Genomic DNA, 25,906 nt, shown 5'->3' on the forward strand with positions numbered 1-25,906 from the left:
GGTTTAATAAGCAATCAATGAAGATTTGCCACGAGGTTGGTCAAAAGGCATGAACTCAACACTAAATTCACCAGTGTTTCAGTTTCACTGTCCAACCCCTGTATGTTTACCTGTAATCATTAGTTTTAGGAAACTGTTTTATTAATACTTGTTTAATGTTTCAACATTTCCAATCAAACATTTGCCCTAAAGTTTTAAATAAAGAGACAAAATAATCATATATGATTCAGTACATGAGCACATATTTTAAATTGTCAAAAATTGACATGCGGTCAATAACTGATTGAGTTTACAAAGTACTATACCATATCGTAACCAGGGTATGAGACAATAACAAGAAATATTTCAGTCTGATTGAAAAGCTCAGTCAGAACTTGCAATCTGACACCATGTTAAAAAGTTAAAAACCAAAACCGATTATTAGCCTATATAAATGACTATAAAAGTCTATAAACTACATAACTATATGGTAAAACTGTACAAGATTACTAAATGGCGATGTTTATTAAAATTTCCATGACTGCTCCTAAAATATCAAGTCTAAATCAAATGATAACTAAGCTTGGCTAAAAAAATGTACAAACTATCACTGCAGGTTGTAAAAATGAGTATTATATTCGATTTATGGTAAAAAAACAATGTGCTTGTCAGAAGTGGGATTCGAACCCACGCCTCCAGGGGAGACTGCGACCTGAACGCAGCGCCTTAGACCGCTCGGCCATCCTGACGTGCTGCATGCTACCTCCATGCTAGCTGTTTTATATAGTACCAGCATCGTGTTGCACAGTGTTTCCTCAAAACTGGGCTAATTAGTACACATATTGTGATAAATATTGTTATCAGCAGTGTTGGGCAAGCTACTTTAAAAAAGTAGTGAGCTAAGTTATTAGCTACTCTACTTAAATGTAGTTTAACTACGCTAAAAGTTACCCTCTATGAAATGTAGCAAGCTAAGCTAAAAGCTACTTAGCAATAGCAGCGTAGCTACATCTCAGCTATTTTTGCAATTTTCATTTTTAAATTGAAGCAACTTAAATTCAAGTCAGTCTTATTTTAGTCATCATAAAACGGTCAATGAAACATATGAGACATAATTGTACAGTTCATTATTTACTGCACATAATATGCTGTGCTGAACAAAAATAAATTATAGTACATAACAGCAAAAAAATCCAATAAAACTAGGTGTTACACATTTAAAATACTAGTTATTTATCGTAAAGGGAAATATTTAACTATACACACACACACACACACACACACACACACACACACACACACACACACACACACACACACACACAAAGTCAGAATTATTAGCCCCCCTTTAAATTTTCTTTCTTAAATATTTCCCAAATTATGTTTAACAGAGCAAGGTCATTTTCATAGTATGTCTGATAATATTTTTTCTTCTGGTGAAAGTCTTTTATTTATTTATTTTCGGTTAGAATAAAAGCAGTTTTTAATTTTTTTTAAACACCATTATAAGGACAAAAATTATTAGCTCCTTGAGCCCCTAGTCTTGAAAATATCTAGTCAAATATTATTTACTGTCATCATGACAAAGATAAAATAAATCATTTATTAGAAAAGAGTTATTAAAACTACTATGTTTGCAAATGTGTTGAAAAAATCTCTCCTTTAAACAGAAATTGGGGGAAAATATATATATATGTATACAACCAGAGGCGGACTTGACCAATAAGCGATGTAAGCAGGGACCCAGGGAAAAGGATGGCCCTGACCAATGCCAAGAAGCCTATATTAATCATATAGCCCTTTGATAAATTTTCTATCATATGTTGTAAAATTAGTCTATAACCACTGCTATTTTACTGTTGTTACTTTACAAAACCATGTTCCTTCTGTACTACACATGCAAATCTTTGATGCTCTCACCTCCTTCGGTGTGAACACACAGTAAGTCCGCCCCTGGCAACAACACAATAACTGAATATTTTAGGGTGCTTTCACACCTGTGAATCGATTCAGTTGTTCTGAAACAGAAAATACAATTGTTACATTGTTGCTCTTTGCTCTTGGAGCGGTTCGCTTTCACACTGCAAAGTTTCTAATCGGACCAAAAGAGCCAAAACAAGTCACGTGTGAGTAAACTCTCCTCACATTGCTCAGAGTGTCAGGGATTATTTTGCAGAGTCCCGCTCAGCTGTCATGAGAGGTGGTGGTTTGGTGGTGTTTGACAAGGTGCGCGCAACATGTCTAAAGAGTGAGGAGAGATGCGATGGGGATGAGTGAGAAGGGTGCGCGACGTAGCCTATTTGAGGACCGGGAGGGAGACGCGAGAATACTGGGAGATTATCACTCCTTTGCGGGCATCCGGAGACTCGCCAAACTTCCCGGCCTACTCATAATTCTCTCTTTTTATATAGCCGTATGCCTATTACATATCCATAAATCACAGTGATATAATCGCGCTCGGATCCTATCGCTATCTCACTGCAATCGATCCGCTCCAGAGTTCTTTTCAATCAAGCCGAGACCACCTCATTCAAGCAATCTCAGAGTGATTGATTTGGCGCGGATCCGAGAGCGATTGGTGGTTTCACATATGCCAAACGAACCGCGCTAACTGGCCAAACGAGACAGGTTCCTAAACAAAAGTGTAGGTGTGAAAGCACCCTTAGTCAAATTGTAAAAGGTCAGCTTTTGCAATCAAACACCATATTAAAAAGTTAAGAACCAAAACCGATAAAAGATTATAGAACTCTATAAACCACATAACTATATTGTATAAGATTACTAACATGCAATGTTTATTTGCAATGTTCATTAAAAAAATTACAAACTATGAGTGCAGATTGTAAATATGAGCATTACAGTCAAGTTAAATGGTCAAAAACAATGTGCTTGTCAGAAGTGGGATTCGAACCCACGCCTCCAGGGGAGACTGCGACCTGAACGCAGCGCCTTAGACCGCTCGGCCATCCTGACGTGCTGCATGCTAACTCCATGCTAGCTTTGTTATATAGTGCTAGCAACACGGTGTTTCCTCGAAACTGGGCTAATTAGGACACATATTGTGATAAATATTGTTATCAGCAGTGTTGGGCAAGCTACTTTTAAAAAAGTAGTGAGCTAAGCTATTAGCTACTCTACTTAAAAGTAGCTTAACTACGCTAAAAGTTACCTTCTATGAAATGTAGCAAGCTAAGCTAAAAGCTACTTAGCAATAGCAGCGTAGCTACATCTCAGCTATTTTTGCAATTTTCATTTTTAAATCAAAGCAACTTAAATCCAAGTCAGTCTTATGTTTGTGATCAATAAAACTGTCAATGAAACATATGAGACATAATTGTACAGTTCATTATTTACTGCACATAATATGCTGTTCCAAACAGAAACACAGCATGAGAGCAAAACCAAAACATCCAATAAAACCAGCTGTTACACATTTAAAATACTATAGTAATTTATAGTAGAGGAAAGTGTTGAGGAATAAGTATATATAAATATTTATGAATTACACTACATAATGCAGTATTGCTTGACTAAAAAAATTGCTTCGCTACAGAATAATCTGATTTAGAAAGTAGCTTCACTACCGCCAGGCTACTAAGAAATGTAGTTAAACTAGTATCGTCCCTACTTGAAGCAACGCGACTGCCAAACAAAGCTTATCAGGTTATGAGATGACTTATTGTATCATGATGTGAGATTTTTGCTATATCGCACAGCCCTATATGGCACATTTCATGGTCTAAAAAAACTATATAACATGCTTGTTTATCAGCATCTGATGTCCTGTTGTGTATTCTCTGTATTTTATCACATTTAGTTGTAAATAAAACACCAGGTTTCTCAATAATTACGTTCACAATTTGTCATATCATCAATCAGAATGTAAAAGTCTACTGCTTGAGAGGACTCCAGTCTTGTGAACTTTAGTCCGACTACAGTTCTTCCCAAGCCAAATATGTGGAAATGTAACAGCCATGATATGCTGCAATGCCCCGCTTTTTTGAAATCAATGTAAACTTGAGATCAATGTAGAATATCTTGACAATCTCGCCGCCAGAGCTCAAGACAGACAGCGTTGTCGCCAGGACGGCCAGAGCGACTTTGACCTTAAGCCTTCGGTGTGAACACACTGTAAGTCCACCTCTGGCGACAACACAATAACTGAATATTTTAGTCTGATTGTAAAAGGTCAGAATTTGCAATCTATGACACCATATTAAAAGGTTAAGAACAAAAACTGATTACTAGCCTATATAAAAGATTATAAAAGTCTATAAACCACATAACTATACTGTCTTAGACTACTAATATATATTGTTTATTAAAATTTCCATGACTGCTCCTAAAATAGCAAGTCTAAATCACTTGATAGCTAAGCTGAGCTACAAAAATGTACAAACTATGAGTGCAGATTGTAAATATGAGCAATATAGTCGAGTTAAATGGTCAAAAATAATGTGCTTGTCAGAAGTGGGATTCGAACCCACGCCTCCAGGGGAGACTGCGACCTGAACGCAGCGCCTTAGACCGCTCGGCCATCCTGACGTGCTACATGCTAACAGCATGCTAGCTTTATTTTATACAGTCAGTGCTTGCGATGTATTATGTCATTATTGAGCAAATTCAGCACATATAATAGATAATAAGCACATATATTGTATTTTTGTACACTGTGTGAATGCTACAACCTTTCCAGAAAGAAAACCTTTGCAGTTCCACAGGACAAAGTGCTAAACCACAGAAACAGTTGTTCATATCTATCACAAATCTATATTAGTAATAACATACCTGTACATATGTTCATCATTGTATCTGAATTACCATTGTGTATGAAATGTGCTATACAGACTTGCCTTGCTTTACATTTCTGTTCATAGTTAATACAACCTGTATGTAATGTTCATAGTACATCCATATTACCTACAGTTTTTCTATAATTGGACTTTATAAATAATAACTATATCTTTCACTATATCCTTGATGCTATTGCATTTCTGATTAGACCTAAACTGCATCTAGTTGCCTTGTACATGTGTATGATTGGTTAAACAGCTGAATCAAATCTAAAAAAAAACAAAAAAACTAAGATAAGCATTAAGCACTTCACTCAATGTGATGTTTTTATTATACATTAAATCGTCAATGTTTAGTACTAACATAACGACTATTGCATAAATGCATCGTATGTATTTGAGGCGTACATATTATCCAAACCGCTGGTAAAGTTTAGCCAAAGCACGTGGTCACTGTTACTTTAGTCAGCGCTGCGCTAAATGGACCAATCAGATTAGTCTGGTGATTACAGATGAGTCTATTTTGACATTATCGTTACATTTTTATACTTAAGATCAATTTAACATGTTTATATTTGATCATTTAAGAAATAGTTTAGGAGCAAACCTAAACACCTAGTTGTCATGCTTTTTTAATATGAGGATACGTCTTTTGTGGCCTTTGCGCGCCACCTGCAGGAATAAAACTGCTAGCACAGCACTGATTATTTTAGTGCCTCCCAATGCTCAAACTCGACAGCTGCTACGATTGAACAGCATGTTCCGTTCTTCCGCATTCAAGTCCATTATTAGCTGACATTTTAAGCGCAAAAATATAAATGTATAGATTAACGTACGTGTGAAGATAAGAAGCAGTGTGTGGTTATCAAGGTGTCCAGACAGAACCGTTTTAATGCGGATATATGGAGCACGCAGAGTCAACACAGAAATAGACAAGGTACAGACAAAATAACTCCTGTTTCTATCAAAATACCACGCGTTTGTGCTTGTGACTGCAGTATTATACATAATACACATGTATCATTACACAATCTATTAAGTGTAATGATACAATACATATAAAATACTGTATGTAGTGCAAGTAATACACACACTTCTGGTTGCAATAATATTTAAGATTGCATTATGAAATAGGACTATACAACCAGATACTTTGGATAGTGTCAACTCTGATCTAGACAAGTGAGTAATTGGTCTGTGTTTGCAATAAGATATGATTAAACTACCCTAATTTTAAATCTTCAATATACAGTATACAGTGCTCATTATAATTGAGTACACCCCATTTTGAGAATGAATATTTGTATCCATTTCTCAGTGAATATAGGCAAAACAGATTTAATAAACAGATACATTTATTAAACTAATATTTTAGTCACCAAACATATTTGATAATTGAAAGATAATACATTTAAATTCAAGCAAAATATTGCAAAAAAAAAAAAATACAACCTAAAAATTTCAACTAAATTTTTCAATTGTTTTGCTTCTGATTTTACTTTATTTTTTATTTTTTATATTTTCTATAAAATAAATTTTGGTGTATTAGTTTTTGGATGATTATCATAGGTTATTTTGTTAGATAAGCTTCAGATTTGGCTTCAGTACTGACTAATCTTATGTATATGCACATATATTATATTGTAGAGCTTTCTATAAAAACATGAATTTAAAAGGTAGATTTGTGAGGGGTGAACTTATATATGTTACTGAAGTTACTGAGTACTGAATACACACACTGAGTACTGAATATACATACACACACACACGCCGCTACAAGTTTCTGACGGTATGATAACCTTGGATAAAAATATCACTGTTTCTTGATATTGTGTTTACTGCTGTAAAATACCTTCTTTTTAAATGTCTTAATAAAAAATAAATAAAATAAAAACTTTTTCCCCATTAAACACAATATATTACATTTTAGGAAACATTTATAATATTTTGGAACACTAAATATTTCAGGCTACTAATTAAAACAAACCATTGAGTTTTAGTATCTTCATTAGCTTCAAAAACACAGATTTCCCTACAAGACATGAATAAAAAACACTTTAAAAACCCTCTACATACACCTTTGAAACGGTATAACAAAAAATGTTTGCGGTTTTAATACCTTGACATTTCCAAACCGCAGTAAACCTTTAAACCAGTTATCATCCCATGCCTAATATTTATACACATACACAAAACAGATTTATTAAAAATATATTTATTAAATTAACATTTTAGTCACCAAACATTTAGAAAATTAAAGATAATACAATTAAATTCAAGCAATATATTGCAAAAAAATTAAACTAAACCTTTAAATTTTTTTGCTTCTCTTGATTTTTTCTTCCGAATTTTCTTTTAAAAATTTGTATTTATATTTTCTAACATAAATTTGGCTGTACTAGTTTTTGGACTGCGATCTTAAGTTAGTTCAATAAAATAATTTCAGATTTGGCTTCAGTACTGACTAATCTATATACAGTCTATACACATACAAACACAAACATAATATAATAAGCATTGTGTTTGTGATTGCAATAATAATACAATGTAAGGTATTGCCAAAAAAGTAAATAGTAATATTTAATATGTAATATTTAAGTTCCTAAAGTACCATTTCATTATATACAGTCATGCTAGTTGTTGCCATTTATTCATATTTTAATATACTTTATCATGTTATATTTTAACTATTTTGACATTTTAATGAAAATATTTCAACTAGCATTAGCTAGCTGAAACCTTAAATAGCATTTAATAACCTTTTATTTATTTTTAGTACTTAAACAAAAAATGGTGCTTTGGAAACTACCTTGTTTATTTGTGATTTTGTTTCAAGTTAACTATTAACACTTATTCTTGTCTTAAGAAAATTGATGAACTTTTTTGATTCACCTTAAATGTTGACTACTCTATATAGACATTTATATGAAAATATTTCAATTAGCTTTATTTTATTAGAATTTTGTTGTTGCAGAACTTTGCCATTTTTAACCTTTATTTAACCTCAGCTTATTATAATAATTTACCGTATTTTAGTATGAGTACTAAATGAATAAAAACAAATGTTGCTTTAGAAAATACCTAAACTAGCTTGTGCAGGGCTCAACAATAAGGACTGCCCTATGGCCCGGGGCCAGTGTGAGAGATGCTTGGGACAGTAGACAGCATTATTACTGGCCTGATTGAGACAGTGCCGCCTTGTCACTAAAGTTTCATTTGCCTTCAACTATTTGTCAATTGTGTGCATTTTAAGCTTGTGCTTTTTAGTCTTAAAAGTCTGCCTTCTTTGTGATGTCATAAACCTCATATTGCTTTTCAGATCCTCTTATCTGATTTGATGTTTGAGCACGCTATTTTTTTTCCGTATACTGGTAACAACCAGTAAAGCGAAGAGGCGGCAACATGGAGGCAACATCAAATTATGAGGCTAAAATAAAATGTCTGTTTATAATGTCTTGGAAGCAGAAATTTACATGGCAACACAACGGAAAAAAGCAAAAAAAAATTTTTTTTGCACAATATGCCAGTCAGCCATCTTTTATTAAATAATTTTGAACTGAAATAACATACCTCCACATTTTCCATCCTGCACTTTTTGTTTGCATAACACTGAATTTTGCTCATTATACATTTATTAAAACACTTAAACTATTGAAATTCTAGATTTGCAGATTTATTTTTGATACATTATTTAAAATATGTAGCTAAAAAAATAACTATTAATTTGCCTTTTTTTTTGGCCAGTGAAAATTTTGGCAGGGCAAGTAAAAATCTAAACCATTGGCTGGATCGGACCAGTAGAAAAAAATCCTTAGCGTTGAACTCTGTTGTGTTATGACTTTAGTTTCAGCTAGCAATGACTGTCGCAAGCATCCATTCATCATCAGAACGTCATGCTTAAGCGTCTGTAAATATGGGCAAAAGTGGGCTTTATTTTGTGGAAAACAAAGTTTTAATGTCACTTACAGTGTCACGACCACAGAGAAACCCATGGCTTCGGCTCAACCTCCAAACTTTTCCTGGGTGGACCCCGGTAAAGTGGCCGGTCTGGCGATGCCGCGGATGACGGCGCACTATCAGTACCTGCTGAATAACGGGATCAAACACCTGGTGACCCTGACCGAGCGAAAACCACCTGACCACGACACCTGTCCAGACCTCACCCTCCACCACATCAAGATAATCGACTTCTGTGCGCCTACATTTGAGCAGATCAACAGATTCCTGACCATAGTGGAGGAGGCCAATGCCAGCGGACAGGTATACAGTGTAGTTGCAAGACACAATTTTTTTTTCAGAAATGGAAATAAACAAACACATTAAAACTTATTTACACAAAGTGTGTGTCTAAATAAACAATAAAACCGATTTATAGTTGAGTTGTCGAGTCGGATTTCCCGGGAAATGGTATCGTTTGTTCGAGTTTAACGTTAGCTGTAGTTCACCTCCGTTTTTAGTTTGATTAAATATGTAAACTGTTAGTGACATCATGTTTAACGTGAATGTTGACGTTGTAAAACAACATTTCACCAGCAACATAATACCTTCTTAGCCAAATTCACATCATAAACACAATTTTATCTGCTTACCTGCTCAAACATCCATCCTTTCGTTGATGGATGAGTTTTGTCGTATTCATCCGCGGAGCCGAAGCACAACTCTACTCTAGTAATGACTAAAACAATCCGCGAGTAATTTATGCAAAGTTAGTTTTATATTCACACATTCGAACATGCTTATTAATAATAGAATTTCAGAAAAAGATTAGCAAATTCTGAACAGTGAAATCATTTTAGCAGCCAATGAATATCAACGAGCGCCTTAACATTGTTCAGTCAATTAAATAGTGCTAATGTTGTTTTGAAGTTACACGTGATTTCAGACCTAATATTCAAAGTACCATGGTAAATAACATTGGGAGCATGTCACAAGTTGTTACTGAACGAATGTGCGCTTATAAAGCCAACTTTACATTAATAGGGTAACAGTTAACGTTAATCGGGCCGGATTTCACGGGAAATCGAAATAAGTTAATGTTACTTTTATCATTTATTCGCGAATATTTAACCTCCGTTTATACCAAATATGATATAATATTACATTTGAATAGCGATATGTTTAGCGTTATTGTTGACAAACATTATAAAACAACATTTCAACAGCAACATAACCTACCTTACTACATTCACATCATAAATGCCAGTTAATCTGCTGCTACTTGGAAGTTTCATCATATTCATCCGCGGACCCGAAGCACAACTCTACTCCAGGGGTCCGTTCTTCGTACCTCGCTTAAATGATCTAAGATGATTTGACTGATCCTGGATCTTTTAATCTTGATAACTGATCTCTCGCTAATTTGGTTCTTCAAACAAGTTCGCGAATCAGATTAGAATGTCTAGATATGATCTGAGATCGCTGCGTGTGTTGTAAAGGACAGATCTATCGATCCTCGAAATCATGATCAGCAATGCAACGATTGGCTGAAAGCACAGCTGCGTAATGACATCATCTGATTAATATTCAATCATCCATGTGAGCAAAATTACATCAAATTAGCAGTAAACGGTTTGGTAAATATGACACGCGATAACCTTTCACATTTATTGTGAGCTGCAGGCTTTCCACTTTCATGTGTCAAGTGTATCATCATTTCAATGCAAAGCAATGTATTTAGTTATACATTTAGAAAAGATTTTCTTTATTATTGTAGCGTTTTTTTAATCGGTGTAAAGAATAACTGGTTGTTTACAAAAGCATTTTCATATTGGTAAAGGCGTCTGCAACTTTTCTGAAGCATCAAAACACTGGCATATTAACTGCCAAAAGATGTTTATGACTGCATAAATGTATTATTGCTTTAAAAAAAAGTCACATATTGTGCATTTCTATTATACACAATTTGTACTAAAGTGATCTAAAAAGTTCATATCAATAAGTTTTCTCTTTGCACCACCAGGTGGCAGTCTTTGTACTTTCATTTCGAGGGTGCAGATTGCATAAGTTTTATTAATATGTATAACTTAATTTTATTAATAACTATAACTTTATATATATAGTTAAAAATATGTACCATTTTTCCAAGTGTATATAACTAGTACTGTAAGAAAATATCAGAATTAGGAACATACTTTCTGTATTATCTTTGCTTGAACTGAGCCGATCTAATCCTGTTTATATGAATTGAACCTGCTCCCGATCAGGTTTGACCTAGCAGAACTGTTGCTATGACAACAACTCTCGGATCAGCTTTGAAGAACGAAACGATCCTGGATCGTGTCAAATCGTCAATATCCAAATCCAGCTAACTGAGTAATCCACGTACGAAGAACGGACCCCAGTAATGACCAAAACAATCTGCAAATGATTTAAAGTTGGCTTTATATTCACACATTCGGACTTTCTCATTATTAATAAAATTTTAGAAAATGATTCTTTGCACATTTTAAACAGTGAAATCAATTTTGCAGCCAATGACTATCAAAGAACAACTTTGCTCAGTCAATTAAATAGAGCTTATGTTGTTTTGCAGTCATACTTGCATGTGATTTCAGACCCAATGTTCCAAGTACCATAGTAAATAATATTGGGAGCATGTAACAAGTTGTCACTGAACGAATGTGCGAATATAAAAGTAACATTAGCTGTTAGAAGAGTTTCATCGTATTCATCCGCGGAGCCAAAGCACATCTCTACTCCAGGGGTCCGTTCTTCGTACCTCGCTTAAATGATCTAAGATGATTTGACTGATCCTGGATCTTTTAATCTTGATAACTGATCTCTCGCTAATTTGGTTCTTCAAACAAGTTCGAGAATCAGATTAGAATGTCTGGATGAACTGATCTGAGATCGCTGCGTGTGTTGTGAAGGACAGATCTATCGATCCCCGAAATCATAATCAGCTATGCAGCGATTGGCTGACAGCACAGCAGCGAAATGACATCATCTGATTAATATTCAATTATCCATGTGAGCAAAATTACATCAAATTAGCAGAAACGGTTTGTTAAATTTGACACGCAATAACCTTCCACATTTGTTTGAGCTGCAGGCTTTACACTTTCTTGTGTCAAGAGTATTCATCATGTATTTTAGTGCATATCAGTGTATTTAGTTCTAAATTTAGAAAATATTGTCTATATTATAGTAGCCATTTTTTAATCGGTGTAAAGAATAACTGGTTGTTTACAAAAGCATTTTGATATTGGTAAAGGCGTCTGCAATTTTTGTGAAGCTTCAAATCACTATTAACTATCAAAACATGTTTATGACAGCATAAATGTATTATTGCTTTAAAATAAGTCACATATTCTGCATTTCTATCATACACAATTTGTACTAAAGCGATCTAAAAAGTTCATATCAATAAGTTTTCTCTTTGCACCACAAGGTGACAGTCTTTGTACTTTCATTTCGATGGTACAGATTGCATAAGTTATATTAATATGTAACTTTATTTATTTTATTAATGACTCTAACTTTATATATATATAGTTAAAAATATGTACCATTTTCCCAAGTGTATATAACTACTACTGTAAGAAAATATCAGAATTCAGAACATACTTTCTGTATTATCTTTGCTTGAACTGAGCCGATCTAATCCTGTTTATGTGAATTGAACCTGCTCCCGATCAGGTTTGACCTAGCAGAACTGTTGCTATGACAACAACTCTCGGATCAGCTTTGAAGAACGAAACGATCCTGGATCGTGTCAAATCGTCAATATCCAAATCCAGCTAACTGAGTAATCCACGTACGAAGAACGGACCCCAGTAATGACCAGAAACAATCCGCAAATAATATGTATAACTGTAGTGACACCGTGTTTAACGTGAATGTTGACGTTGTAAAACAACATTTCACCAGCGACATAAAACCCTACTTAATCAAATTCACATCATAAACACAATTTTATCGGCTTACCTGCTCAAACATCCATCCTTTCGTTGTTGGATGAGTTTTGTCGTATTCATCCGCGGAGCCGAAGTACAACTCTAGCAATGACTAAAACAATCCGCAATTATTTTATTTAAAGTTGGTTTTATATTCACACATTCGGACATGCTTATTATTATTATAAATTCTAAACTGTAAACTGTGAAATCATTTTAGGAGCCAATGAATATCAAAGTGTGCTTTAACATGATTTAGTCCATTAAATAGTGCTAATGTTGTTTTGAACTTATTTCAGACCTAATATTCAAAGTACCATGATAAATAATATTAGGAGCATGTCACAAGTTGTCACTGAACGAATAAAAAACCAACATTACCTGTTAGAAGAGTTTCGTTGTATTCATCCGCGCAAGCACATCTCTACTCCAGTAATGACCAGAAACAATTCGCAAATAAGTTGCGACTTCGTTTGAACCGCTAGACCAGGGGTCACCAAAACCTTTTGGAAACTGAGAGCTACTTCTTGGGTACCGATGAGTGTGAAGGGCTACCAGTTATTACATTAAAAAAAATTCTTATTCAGATTAATAAAGGGACGAAGCCGTTTCTCATCATGGTTGTGTTCTGAACTCTGTTGTTTTGCATGTTAGATTGATTTCTTTATGGTTATCGTGCTTGCTGTGAATAGACTTTTAAACATCTCTTGTCAATTTTTAACATTGTCAGGCTGTCGCGGTGCACTGTTTGCATGGTTTTGGACGTACGGGGACGATGCTTGCCTGCTACCTGGTGAAGAGCAGGAAAATCAGCGGAATCGATGCTATTAATGAAATAAGACGAATCCGCCGAGGGTCCATCGAAACCAGAGAGCAGGAACAAATGATTGTGCAGTTTTATCAGCAAAACAAAGTGTGAAACAAGAAGATTTAAAATCATTTATTTTTGTGATGCAGATGTACATGAATGATATAATGTAAGCAATAAAGACTTATTTATTTCCAATGCGTGCATTTATGTTGACAAATCTAAAGGCCTTACAGGATAAAGCCACTGCTATTTCTCCTATTTACATATTTCTATGACACTATATCTGTGTGAAACATAAAAACTAAATATAATATCCTTTATTTATCGAAAAAATGATCTAGTTTTTCTAGGTTTTACAATTAAAGGGGATCTATTATGCAAAATTCATGCTTATAAGGTGTTTAAACACAGTTGTGTTGTGGCAGTGTGTGAATATAACCAGCTTCTAATGGTAAAATTTTTTTTAAAAATTTTTTTATAATCACACTTGGTAAAACAATCCGCAAAATCACTTTGACATTCTCTCTTTGTACATGTCACCAGAGGGAGAAAGCCCAGGCCACTAGTGACCATCTGTCCCTCATTATCATAGGATTTTAGTCTTGTTCTTGAATCTGCCACTATGCTGACACACAGGAATTTGTAGCTCCACCCTCTTTTTAAAAGAGCCCAGTCTCATTTGAATTTAAAGCGACAGTCACCAAAACAGCACAATTAGGATCAAAACCTAAAAGGGTCAGATATAAAACATTACCTGTGGGATATTTTGAGCTGAAACTTCACATACACACTCTAGGGACATTAGATACTTCTTTTATCTTGTAAAAAGAAGCAAAATAGGTGCCCTTTAATGTCTATACAATTTTACTACAAACGTGTGTGAAAACAAATCAACAATTAAAATATTTACAGTCTCTAACAAAATTAATGGACAAGTGGCATACCAAAAAACAAATCTAGCTGATTTGCAATTTCATTTAATTTCCTCACGACACTTTGACATTTCCTGAAGTGACCACTGGCAAGGAAAACAGCCGCTGACGCTCCTTAAATGTCAGGTTTTCTGGGGCCCGTCGTGTTTGAAAACCTTTGGGATTTACTTCACTGTAAAATCATTCAAAAAAAGTCTGATTACAATGTAATATTACACGGCTTTCTAAATGACCAGAGTTTGAAGTTGTCAGAAAGTAATAGTACTTGTATTAGTGTTTATCACAAATAAAGTGTTAATGTTAAACTATATTAGTCACCGTATACTGATTCTAAAGCATTGAATCAAAATAAACAGATTATTTAAAATCTGTTTAAATTACTTATTAGACAGAGCTGACACAAACAAACAACAAACAGGTATTATTCTTATTAGTTAATGTTAACAAAGATGATTTAAATACTGTAAAAATGTCTTGATGATCATTACCGGGATGTCAGATTAATTTTTTTATAAATGACAGTTATAGTTATTAATGACTGATTGATTGATTTGCTAATCTAATAAGTGTTTCATTATTCATCACTGCTTTAGTCTTTAAACTAAGTAAACTAGTAAAAAAAAAGAAACTTATTAAGTAAAAACTAATCAATCTAAAAATACATATACAGTTGAAACTAGAATTTAGATACACTCTAAAAAAAAAGAACAAAACCATTTTAAAAAAATGTCTGATGGTAAATCATACTAAACGTTTACTATTTTAGGTCTGTTAGGATTACCTAAATCATTTACATTTGCTAAATTCCAGAATAATGAGATTATTTTTTTTTTTTGAGAATTTTTTATTAATTTCTAGACAGTCAAAATACTTGACAGTCACATACATGTCCTTGGTATTTTTTAGCTTTGCTTTTAAACTGTCAAATGTTTTGGGTATCCTTCCACAAGCTTCTCACAATAGTTAGAAGGCATTTTGGCCCATTCCTCCTGACAAAATTGGTGTAACTGAGTCAGATTTGTTGTCTGTCTTGCTCGCACTAGCGTTTTAAACTCTGCCCACAAATTTTCTATAGGATTGAGATCAGGGCTTTGTGATGGCCACTCCAAAACATTCACTCTGTTGTCCTTAAAGCACATTAACTAGTTTGGCAGTATGCTTAGGGTCATGGTCTGTTTGGAAGACCCATTTTAGTTTTAATTTCCTGGCTGATGTCTTGAGATGCTGCTTCAGTATTTCTACATAATGTTCTTTCTTCATGAAGTCATCTATGCTGTGAAGTGGACCAGTCCCTACTGCAGCAAAACAGCCCCACAACATGATGCTGCCGTCCCCATACTTCACAGTCGGGATGGTGTTCCTAGGCTTGTGAGCTTTCCCAGTTGTCCTCCAAATGTAACACTGGTCATTATGATCAAACAGTTCAATCTTAGTTCCATCAGACCACAGGACATGTCTTCAACAAATATTCTTTATCCCAAAGTAATTTAGCAAATTGTAATCTGGCTTTTATGTTGATTTTGGCTTGTTGATTTCCCCATGTTGTCACACAAGGAAGCAGTGTGTTTGAGGTTTCCTTAAATACTATTCTACAGTTGTGCCTCCAATGAACTCAAATGTTGTCAATTAGCCAATCGGAAACTTCCAAAAGCTTGACACCATCATCTGAGCTTTTTCAGAGGCAGAATAATCTTATTGTATGTAAACTTGACTTTTAAGAAAAGTTATAACAATTTCTCAACAAATCTCTCTCTCATTTTTCTACCTTTAAGCATAACTATCTAAACTGAGTACATTTTAGGATTTTGGTGTGTGGGTTTATCTTGGAGATGCAAAATGGTTCAACAATTTTAGAGTTTATTCAAATACTTTATTTTTTAATTTATATTTTTAAAAATACATTTAACTATTTTATTTTATTTTTGTTTTAGATTTTATTTTTTATTTTTTACAGTTTTTGTGTTGTGGAATACCTAAAACATGATTTATTACAAGTAAAACCGGTTGTTTTAAAGTAATTTTCTTATTTATATTATGAATTAAAGAGTACTGCCAAAAATCATCTGCAAAAAAAAAATGCAAATAAACTCTTCATATATAAACCTATCAGCTATCTTGTGTTAGACGGTGAAAATGAAAGAGAATCGATGCACTCACTCAGATGTGAACTTTTGTTGGTTTCCTGTAAATGCTCCATCTGCAGGTACATAAATCAATTTTAGAAAAACTTTTCAAGTCTAAACTAATCATGATCAGTGATTGAATCGGGTCTACTGTACCTTCCAGCCTGTGCTTATCAGAAAAGCCTTCATTTTGCTGGTCAGCGGGAGGTCCAGTCTTCTCACAATTACGCTAAAATTATAATAATAAAAAATGAGTTCATGGATAAATGTGCTTAATGCACTAGCCAATATTTTTAAAGTTTGGGTATCTAGGAGCTCAGCCTGTCTTGCTAAAAACTAATTTTGAATGGACTATAACAGCCATCTTTTCACCTGTCAAATTAATATCTAAAATGCAACCTAAATATTTCACTTCCTGTTTTGGAGTAATAATTTTATCCCCTACTTTTATCTCTGACCCTACACATTTTCTTAGTTTCGCAGCTGAACCAAATAAAATTAATTCAGTTTTACCCAAATGTAAGGACAATGTATTAAGGCAAAACCATTTAGGGACTTCCTCAATTTGTTTACTTATTTCATTCTTAATAAATTCCCTTCTATTGTGAGACACTATTATTGTTGCATCATCCGCATATAACAAAAGCTTATTTGAACAAGCCACTTTCAAATCATTAATGTATAAAAAAGCAACGGACCTAATACAGTGCCTTGTGGAACCTCATAAGCGACGGCCGAATGATCTGATAACACTCCTTTTAAATCTACTATTCGACTTCTGTTTTCAAGGTAAGATTTTATCCATTTACATGCCATTTTATTAAAGCCCATTGCTTTTACTTTTAAAAGCAATATCCTGTGGTCAACTGTATCAAAAGCTTTTTGTAGGTCTAACCATCCCACTTAACTTCCCTTTATCCATATCTCTCTTTATATAATCAGTTAATTATAAGATTGTTGAATCTTCAACCGGTTGCTCCGGTTTCCCCCACAGTCCAAAGACATGCTAAAGGTGAATTGGGTAGTCTAAATTATCCGTAGTGTATGAGTGTGACAGGCCCATACGACAGGCCGGCCGGATGGTGTAAAAAAGTCGTTATCATATGGAAAAGTCTAAAAAAAAAAAATGGGGGACTTGTTCCAAAAAGAGCCGACCCCGCAACCATACGGGACTAAGGCCAAAGAAGAAAAAGAAGATAAAATTGTCGAATCAGAATGATTTTCCCTAATACATTTCCTTTAATACATATGCCCAGAGTGTATTGTTGAGATCGCAATGCATTTCCCCAAAATATGTATGAAAATAAGAGTTGCCACCAAAATTTATTCCATTTGTTGAAACACAAGAGACAGTTGTGGCCAAATAAAGGCTCAAAATCACAGAAGAGTGGATGAAAACATCCGCAACATAACATTAGTATAAACGCAGCATGTTTATTCAATATCTCCATACACATTTTTATCCTTTAGAAGAGTCAACTCACCACAGCATCACTTCCTGTCTGAAAGCGGTTGCGTCCTACTACAGCATGGCTCTCCTCGTCTTCATCTTCATCAGTGATCTGCTGGAAGTCCTGGATTCTCCTCTGAAACTGCAGCTCTAGAGAGAGTCTGCGCAGACGCTCGCTTTCCTCCAGACTGAGCTGCACTTTAGCCTGTAGATGCTGCACTTCCTTTTCCAGCAGCTCTGAGGTCAGCAGCTTTACCTTCTGCTCAGGATTATTAACACTTAAACACTGTGAGGGTGGCTTCAACATGGGCTGGAAGGCGACTGTTTTTTTCTTGAGTACCTGACTCTGAGACAAACTTATTTTAGTGAGTGAATACTAAAACTACAACATTTACTACATTTAAAATACATTTTCGTTAACTTAAAAAAAAAAAAAGCTCAATAAATTAGTAAACTAAAAACTAGCAACAGGCACTGAAAAACTTACTGAAATAAGACAATAATTAGCAAAAAATATGAATCATTTCCAGATTTATAGGACACCTATGACGAAAATCATCTTTTGTAAGCTGTTTGGTCAGAAGTGTGTGTAGGTATAGTGTGTCCACAGTCATATTGGAGTGATAAAAGCACAATAAGGCTATGTTTACACTGCAGCCAAATGTGGCCCGAATCTGATTTTTTTGCCCACATGTGACTTATGCGTAGTTCAGACTGCGTGATTTTAGCCCCGATTTTGGCTCGCTGACAGGTTATGAGAAATCGCCGACAAATGCCTGAAATCACAGGCAAATCGGTGCTCGTGCACATGCTCGTGAGTAACAATCACGCAGTATGAACTATCAAAGACGCAATCTGAGAGAATCGCCGATGAGTCGCCGATGCCTGCGAGATATTTGGCATGCTAAATATATGGAGCTGTCGGCGATTCAAATCATGCTGTTTGAAATTAGTTTCAGAATATAACATCAGCGATCGCCTACAGCCAATGAGAGAGCGGCATTCACTTGTGTGTGCGTGTGTGTGTACCTGCTGCAGGCCAGCGGGAGGCTGGAGGAGAAATTAAAAGCGCTCTTTTTCGGTTTATTTGGACCCATGCAATGGAGGAAAAACTAGTGGAGGTTTGACAGGACTCAGGAGCAACCGTGTCTGTTTGACGGTTCATACAGAAAGAAATTAGTTTATTATCAACGTTGAGGAGAAATGGCTAATTCCCTTTAAACCCAGGTGAGCAAACATGCACATGTTCTACCCCATTAAAGGCTTCTTTCTCATTGTGTAGTTAATAACAAAAGATATACAACTTGTTTTTGGCTGTGAGACGTAGTTTGGACGAAGTTGTCGGTGATTCTTCCTATAGTAAAGTCATGCAATGTGAAAGTCCCTGTCGCCGATCCATCTTGCAGTGTAAACAAAGCAGCGATGAAACGCTAGCCCAGATAGTCAAGCAGTGTGAAAACATCTGTGACACGACTACTTTGAAAATCATGCAGTCTGAACTCGGCATTAGATAATGATAGTGTAAACAGCCCAAACTGCATAAAATCTGATCTTTTCCAGTCAGATCTGTGCCACTTTCATATGTAGTCTTAAATCAGACACAGATCTGAGTGCCCAGAAAAGAGCTATATAAATGTAAGGAATTATAATAATAATAATAATAATAATAATAATAATAATAATAATAATAATAAATATTATTATTATTATTATTATTAAAAAAGGACAGGTGCTCAAGCACCTAAACCCACTTCTGCATGTGTCTGCTGTTTATAACGAAGTAAAATAAAAAGACTCTGCAAACGGAGATAAACCAACTCCGCCTTCACAGTTCAATCTATGGCTGCTCATTAACCCTTGATGAGTTCACTACACCGGTGGTCAAACACACACTGCGGTTGTCATAAATCACAAATAATAAGTGTTTTTAATCACAGGTGACTTATTTTAGATTTCAAGTAGCAGAACAATCCTTTACAGTTCATGAAACACACCCCGGTTGTGAAAAGGGCAATAATCATATAATCATATATGATCTGACAACATGCTTACTTCATACATTATCACGTGTGCATAATTAGACATTTTGTGCTCTCCGTATCTGTACTTTTGAGCATGCGGGTTAGTTTAGGACCATGATCTGGTCACTAATCTGATATTGTCCACATTTATAAGAGGCAAAAAAATCAGATTTGAGAAAAAAATCTGATTTGAGCACTAAGCCTGGCAGTGTGAACGTAGCCTTAGTCTCATTTATTTATTTTCTGACGGATGAGGAAGATTGTCACTAATGGGCTGGGCTTTCCCCCTCTGATGGATTTAAATAATGATGGTTATTTCCTTTACTTGAAAGCTCAGATTTGATTATTATAATTTGTTTTGTTGACAGAGTTTGAGGTTAACTGTATCATTATTATTTACATCTTACAGATGTTGATCTACCTTTCCCATTGCACACACTTTGTAATATTTTATTTATTGAGTTTAAGAATCTCTTTAACACTAATGTTGTCGGCGCAATGGCCTGGTGGTTCGCTGACGTGTGGTGCGGTGGCACGTCAGGGCGTTGCGAGTTCGAATCCCGGCTTGACGACATTGCCCTACCCTGCCCCCTCTCTCTCTCTCCCACTTCGCTTCCTGTCTCGATACTGTCCTATCTAATAATAAAGGCAAAAAGGTCAAAAATAAATCTTAAAAAAAAAAAAACACTGATGTTTATTTTATCATAAAGATCAGATATTTTGTTTAAGTATTTTTGTTTTTGTCTAATAAATCTACTTGTCTTAGTTCTTTCTTTGGCTCTTGGTGAAGGCGGTCGCACTTCTTCCCTCTCCGTCCCATATCTCTCCTTGGTGGCTGCTCTTGTCTTCGTCTTATTCTATCTCTGAGGCTCTCCGTTCCCTACTATCCAAACGAATAAGCAATTATGGATTTGAACTCTGAACGTGATTGACACCATCTTCTCGACGGGAAGTTTGGGCTCGGGAGAGCCCACTTGTCCTGTAGGGACGTTTGCAGCTGGATACGTGATGGACGGGTGGGAGAAGTGGACTGTCGTGTGCCTGGCTGCTCTGTCTCTGGAGGATATTGAAGATATCTACCTATCCGGTACTTTGATAACAGGGTTTTTGCTGATGGGCTTATGCGGGGCCCTGGGGTATCGATGATTGATGAAAGCGGTCAGTGCTGCTCAAAACCCCACCAGGCTGGCCGACTTGATTGAAACGCTGATGGGCAGGCTAGCTAATAATCAGACTGCAATATTAGATTGGAATACATCGGGGTGAAACTAACGGCTTTGCAACAAGATTTCGCCAGATCTGGAGACGAGGGACATTAAATATCTGTGAAATTGGCAGATATTGACCTAAAGTTGAAGTATTTTTCTACTCTTTCGGCTTCCCTGTTTTTCTTCTCCTTCCAGACGGCCTCGGCTGGAGAAAAACAACTTCTCCAGGATAGCAAGATAAGGAGACGCTCTGAAATTCCTGCTCCTTTTCAAGGACACCTGTTGGACTCTACAGACTCACACACACACATACACAGCTACAGATAGACAATCAACACCTAGCCCCTCATCTCACACCAAAGGTTTGAGCTTTCACCCATTGGAGGGGGTAGGCGGGTCTGTGACCAGAGCTTTTTAGCTGCAGGACCGGATGGCTGCCCGCCCTCATCGCACTATATCCACATCCACTGTTGCGATGTTATGTCTTGTCTGTGTGTTCATGTGCTTGACTCCTGGGACTTTTTTTCTCCCTGCTCTTACACTGCCATAATTCAAGAGCAAGGTGAGAGGGAGTTTTTCTTCTCCTCCCTTTCCTGAAATGTATCTTACTTCCTTTTTCTAAATGTCTTCCCCTGAAAATTGTGATGTTTGTGTATGGTCGGGGGGTTAAATTTCACTATATGAAAGTGTATGTGACAAATAAAGGCCTGATTGATGTTGGTAAACACAAATAAAGTGGTTAAAAAAACTAATATTCTTAATGTATTGCTATAAATATTCGATAATTATCGATATCGAATGATATGAAACATGATATCGTGATTTATTTATTTTTTTTCGCTATATCGCCCAGCCCTACATTGATCCATTTATGCGGAAGTGACGAACATGCTTTTTGCCACTGTTTTAGCTTGTAGGTATCCTAAAAACAAACAATACTAACATCTAAAAAACTTTATTTTAATTTCATGGGACCTTTAAAAAGATAATATTGAAATTAAATCTTCAAAACTAATATAAATACCTTGCTCTGAGACGCTGAAGCACCGAAGCATTGATCCAGATGCTGCGTTTGGGATGTAATTCTGCTATCTGCAGGCTGGCGGAAGGTGCTGAATGAAGGTTTGTTGGTTTGTGGTGAATACGGGACGTCCAGACGCTTCGGCTGTGACAGAGGCACAGACTGGGCAGCTGTCGGGATTTTCCACAGCTCATTTCTGTGCCCCATGCTGGAGAAACTGGAGTTTATTGGACTGATAGTTGCAAGACTGTTCCATTTGCTCACTTCAGGCTGTTTCTTCAAGTACTTCTGTTTGTCCACTAGAGAGTGCCCTGTCTCTGCACTCCATAGGTCATCATGTGAATGCGCCTGTTTCTGTGTGGATACAACCATTATTACTGTAAAAGGATAGTTCAATTAAAAAAGACTATTCTGTCATCATTTACTCAACACTAAAGTGTTGGAACAAGTAAAGGTAGTGTTAGTTCAACCCAAATTGGATAAAATATGAAAAACCCAAACATTCGGCTTAAAAAAAATAACCCAGCTGTTGGTTTAGTCCAAAAGTTAGTTGAAATAACCCAGCATTTTTTTAGAGTGAAGCCAGTTTGAGTTTCTTTCTTTTGTTTAACCACCTACCTATTTTTATGCACCTTTTGCGATAGATAGATAGATAGATAGATAGATAGATAGATAGATAGATAGATAGATAGATTGATAGATTGATAGATTGATAGATTGATTGATTGATTGATTGATTGATTGACAGACAAACAGACAGACAGACAGACAGACAAATAGATAGATAGATAGATAGATAGATAGATAGATAGATAGATAGATAGATAGATAGATAGATAGACAGACAGACAGACAGACAGACAGACAGACAGACAGACAGACAGACAGACAGACAGACAGACAGACAAACAGATAGATAGATAGATAGATAGATAGATAGATAGATAGATAGATAGATAGATAGATAGATAGATAGATAGATAGATAGATAGATAGATAGATAGATAGATAGATAGATAGATAGATAGATAGATAGATAGACAGAACGATAGATAGGGACTGACAGATAATAGATAGAACAATAAATAGAGACAGATGGAGGAATGGATGGATATAGATAGAATAATAGAAAGAATGATAGATTAATGGACGGACAATAGATAGAAAGAATGATAGATGGATGGATAATAGATGGATGGATGACACAGACAGACAGATCGACAGATCGACAGATAGATAGATAGATAGATAGATAGATAGATAGATAGATAGATAGATAGATAGATAGATAGATAGATAGATAGATAGATAGATAGATAGATAGATAGATAGATAGATAGATAGATAGATAGATAGATACTTTTGGAAGCACAAATATCAAACAGGGCAATAAAACAGACACACAAAATACCATGAAGTTGATCTTCTGCTGATCCCTGGAGAATGCAGCAATATGCAGAGGCTGTTCAGTGGTTCTGGGTGCTTTATTGCTGTGCAGTTTGGAAGACGGCAGGGTCAGATATTCTCTCTGATAAATATCTGTGTTTAAAGAAGCGTTTGAAGGTTTCCCCTGCGGGTGAGATGTAGAAATATATCAAACGATATCAACATAAAAAGAATAAGAACGGGACTGTTTATGAATGCCTTAAAAAGATCTGTATACCAGGGTTATGATTATGAACTAAAACAAACACCAAAATCATAACAAAAAAAATTAAGCAACAAATAAAATTTAAATTAAAAACAATTAATAAAAAAATTAAATAAAATATATTTTTAAAATCAATATGAAAAATGCTAATATACAGTTTAATTCAGAATTAGTAAAAAAAAAAATATCTGTTTTAAATATTTCCCAAATGATGTTTAACAGAGCAGAGAATTTTCACAGTATGTCTGCTAGTATTTTTTTCTTTGGAGAAAGTCTTACTTGTTTCATTTCGGCTAGAATAAAAGCAGCTTTAAACATTTTTAAAAAACATTTTAAGGACAAAATTATTAGCCCCTTTAAGCTATATATATTTTTCTAATAGTCTACAGAACAAACTAATTACCATAACCCGCCTAGTTAACTTTAAATGGCTTTAAATGTCACTTTGAGCTGTATAGAAGTGTCTTGAAAAATATCTAGTCAAATATTATTTACTGTCATCATGGCAAAGATAAAATAAATCAGTTATTAAAAATGAGTTATTAAAACTATTATGATTAGAAATGTGCTGAATAAATCTTCTCTCCGTTAAACAGAAATTGGGGGAAAAATATAAACAGGGGGGCTAATAATTCTGACTTAAACTGTATATATATATTTAACACCCGTAAAACTGATTGTTTTAAATAATCACATGCTAAATATAAATATATTTTAAACAAAGAAAACAGACAAATAACTCAAAACCAAAACATAATTTAGAATATTACCAAAAATAAAAGTCAATGATAATAAAATAACCGTAATCTGTACTCACAGAATCCACCAGATTGTCAGTGGAGAACGACAGCATCATCTTTTCAGTGGGAGCTGAATCCACAGGCATTTCCTGGTTATCTAATGGAAATTTAAATAGGGTTTAAAGAGAACAGGGGCGATGCGGTAACGCAGTGGGTAGCGCTGCCACCTTAGAGCAAGAAGGTTGCTGGTGTGAGCCTTGGCTGGGTCAGTTGGCTATTCTGTGTGGAGTTTGCATGTTCTCCCTGTGTTGGCGTGAGTTTCCTCTGAGGAGAACATGTAAACTCCAGATAGAAATACCAACTTGACCAGCTGGGACTTGAACCAGCGACCAGCTGTGAGGCGACAACACTAAGCTCTTGTTAACATCCGCAAAACAAAAAGAAACACACACACACAAAATAATCCAAACACTCACATGTCAGGTTGGGGTTTGAGCGATACTCCAGCGTCTTCTTGAGCAGCTCCTGGTTTTGTTTGGGGTTTGCTTTGCTGATGCTGTTCTGGATTCTGGTGGTTTCTGAAACACATGCTTCAGCTCGGTCATGGACATCAAAGGCGCCGATCTTCTCTTTGGATGCTCCACTGCTATCAGGATCTAACAAATGTGACACAAGCATGCATGGATAATCTGATGTCTTGACTAATATTGCAACAGAACAAATATTGTTGGTTCAGTTAATGTATTAAGGGAATAGTTCGCCCAAAAAAACAACAACATTCATTCATTCATTTTCTTGTCGGCTTAGTCCTTTTATTAATCTGGGGTCGCCACAGCGGAATGAACCGCCAACTTATCCAGCAAGTTTTTACGCAGCGGATGCCCTTCCAGCCGCAACCCATCTCTGGGAAACATCCAAACACACATTCACACACTACGGACAATTTAGCCGAAGTAATTCACCTGTATCGCATGTATTTGGACTATAGGGGAAACCGAAGCACCCGGAGGAAACCCACGCGAACGCAGGGAGAACATGCAAACTCCACACAGAAACGCCAGCTGAGCCGAGGCTCGAACCAGAAACCCAGCGACCTTCTTGCGGTGAGGCGACAGCACTACCTACTGCGCCACTGCCTCGCCCAACAAAACAACAACATTCAGTTAATAATAACTCACCCGTTTCAATCCCCTGAGACATTCATTCATCCATCTTCAAAATGCAAATTGAGATTTCACCTAAATCATGCTAATTAATGTTCAGAAGGGGATTGAAACAGTAA

The 25,906-nt window shown here is 35.6% G+C and overlaps 2 protein-coding genes, 1 long non-coding RNA gene and 3 other non-coding genes across 7 annotated transcripts in view; 1 reads left to right on the forward strand and 5 right to left on the reverse strand.

Moving 5' to 3' along the window:
* The window catches only part of LOC141378504 (uncharacterized), a 71,677-nt gene extending 62,264 nt beyond the window's left edge, over positions 1 to 9,413 (reverse strand). Inside the window, exon 1 of one of the 2 annotated variants that reach the window (XR_015512964.1) lies at positions 8,739 to 8,878. This is a non-coding gene — a long non-coding RNA (uncharacterized LOC141378504). Of the gene's footprint in view, positions 1 to 8,738 lie in introns of both variants that reach the window. The other variant, XR_015512963.1, reaches the window with a different exon arrangement.
* trnal-cag (transfer RNA leucine (anticodon CAG)) lies at positions 646 to 728 on the reverse strand. The gene has a single exon. It is a non-coding gene; the product is annotated as a tRNA-Leu (tRNA).
* On the reverse strand, positions 2,870 to 2,952 carry trnal-cag (transfer RNA leucine (anticodon CAG)). Its single transcript has one exon. It is a non-coding gene; the product is annotated as a tRNA-Leu (tRNA).
* trnal-cag (transfer RNA leucine (anticodon CAG)) lies at positions 4,442 to 4,524 on the reverse strand. The gene has a single exon. It is a non-coding gene; the product is annotated as a tRNA-Leu (tRNA).
* dusp23b (dual specificity phosphatase 23b) lies at positions 5,489 to 13,673 on the forward strand. Its single transcript, NM_001002462.1, is given in 3 exon segments — positions 5,489 to 5,709; positions 8,741 to 9,032; positions 13,398 to 13,673. Coding segments are annotated over 2 exon segments (459 nt in total). The 5' UTR covers positions 5,489 to 5,709; positions 8,741 to 8,762; the 3' UTR covers positions 13,587 to 13,673.
* The window catches only part of afdnb (afadin, adherens junction formation factor b), a 43,260-nt gene continuing 30,946 nt past the window's right edge, over positions 13,593 to 25,906 (reverse strand). Inside the window, exons 17-24 of the mRNA XM_087291271.1 lie at positions 25,101 to 25,280; positions 24,702 to 24,781; positions 23,645 to 23,803; positions 22,237 to 22,587; positions 18,018 to 18,329; positions 16,690 to 16,762; positions 16,568 to 16,607; positions 13,593 to 14,582 (exon numbers count right to left, since the gene is read on the reverse strand). Coding sequence (XP_087147397.1) covers positions 14,465 to 14,582; positions 16,568 to 16,607; positions 16,690 to 16,762; positions 18,018 to 18,329; positions 22,237 to 22,587; positions 23,645 to 23,803; positions 24,702 to 24,781; positions 25,101 to 25,280 — 1,313 coding nt within the window. The 3' untranslated portion in view covers positions 13,593 to 14,464. The remainder of the gene's footprint in view (positions 14,583 to 16,567; positions 16,608 to 16,689; positions 16,763 to 18,017; positions 18,330 to 22,236; positions 22,588 to 23,644; positions 23,804 to 24,701; positions 24,782 to 25,100; positions 25,281 to 25,906) is intronic.

This window comes from Danio rerio, chromosome 17, assembly GCF_052040795.2.
Source record: "Danio rerio strain M-AB ecotype USA chromosome 17, GRCz13ab, whole genome shotgun sequence".
NCBI classification, from domain to species: domain Eukaryota; kingdom Metazoa; phylum Chordata; class Actinopteri; order Cypriniformes; family Danionidae; genus Danio; species Danio rerio.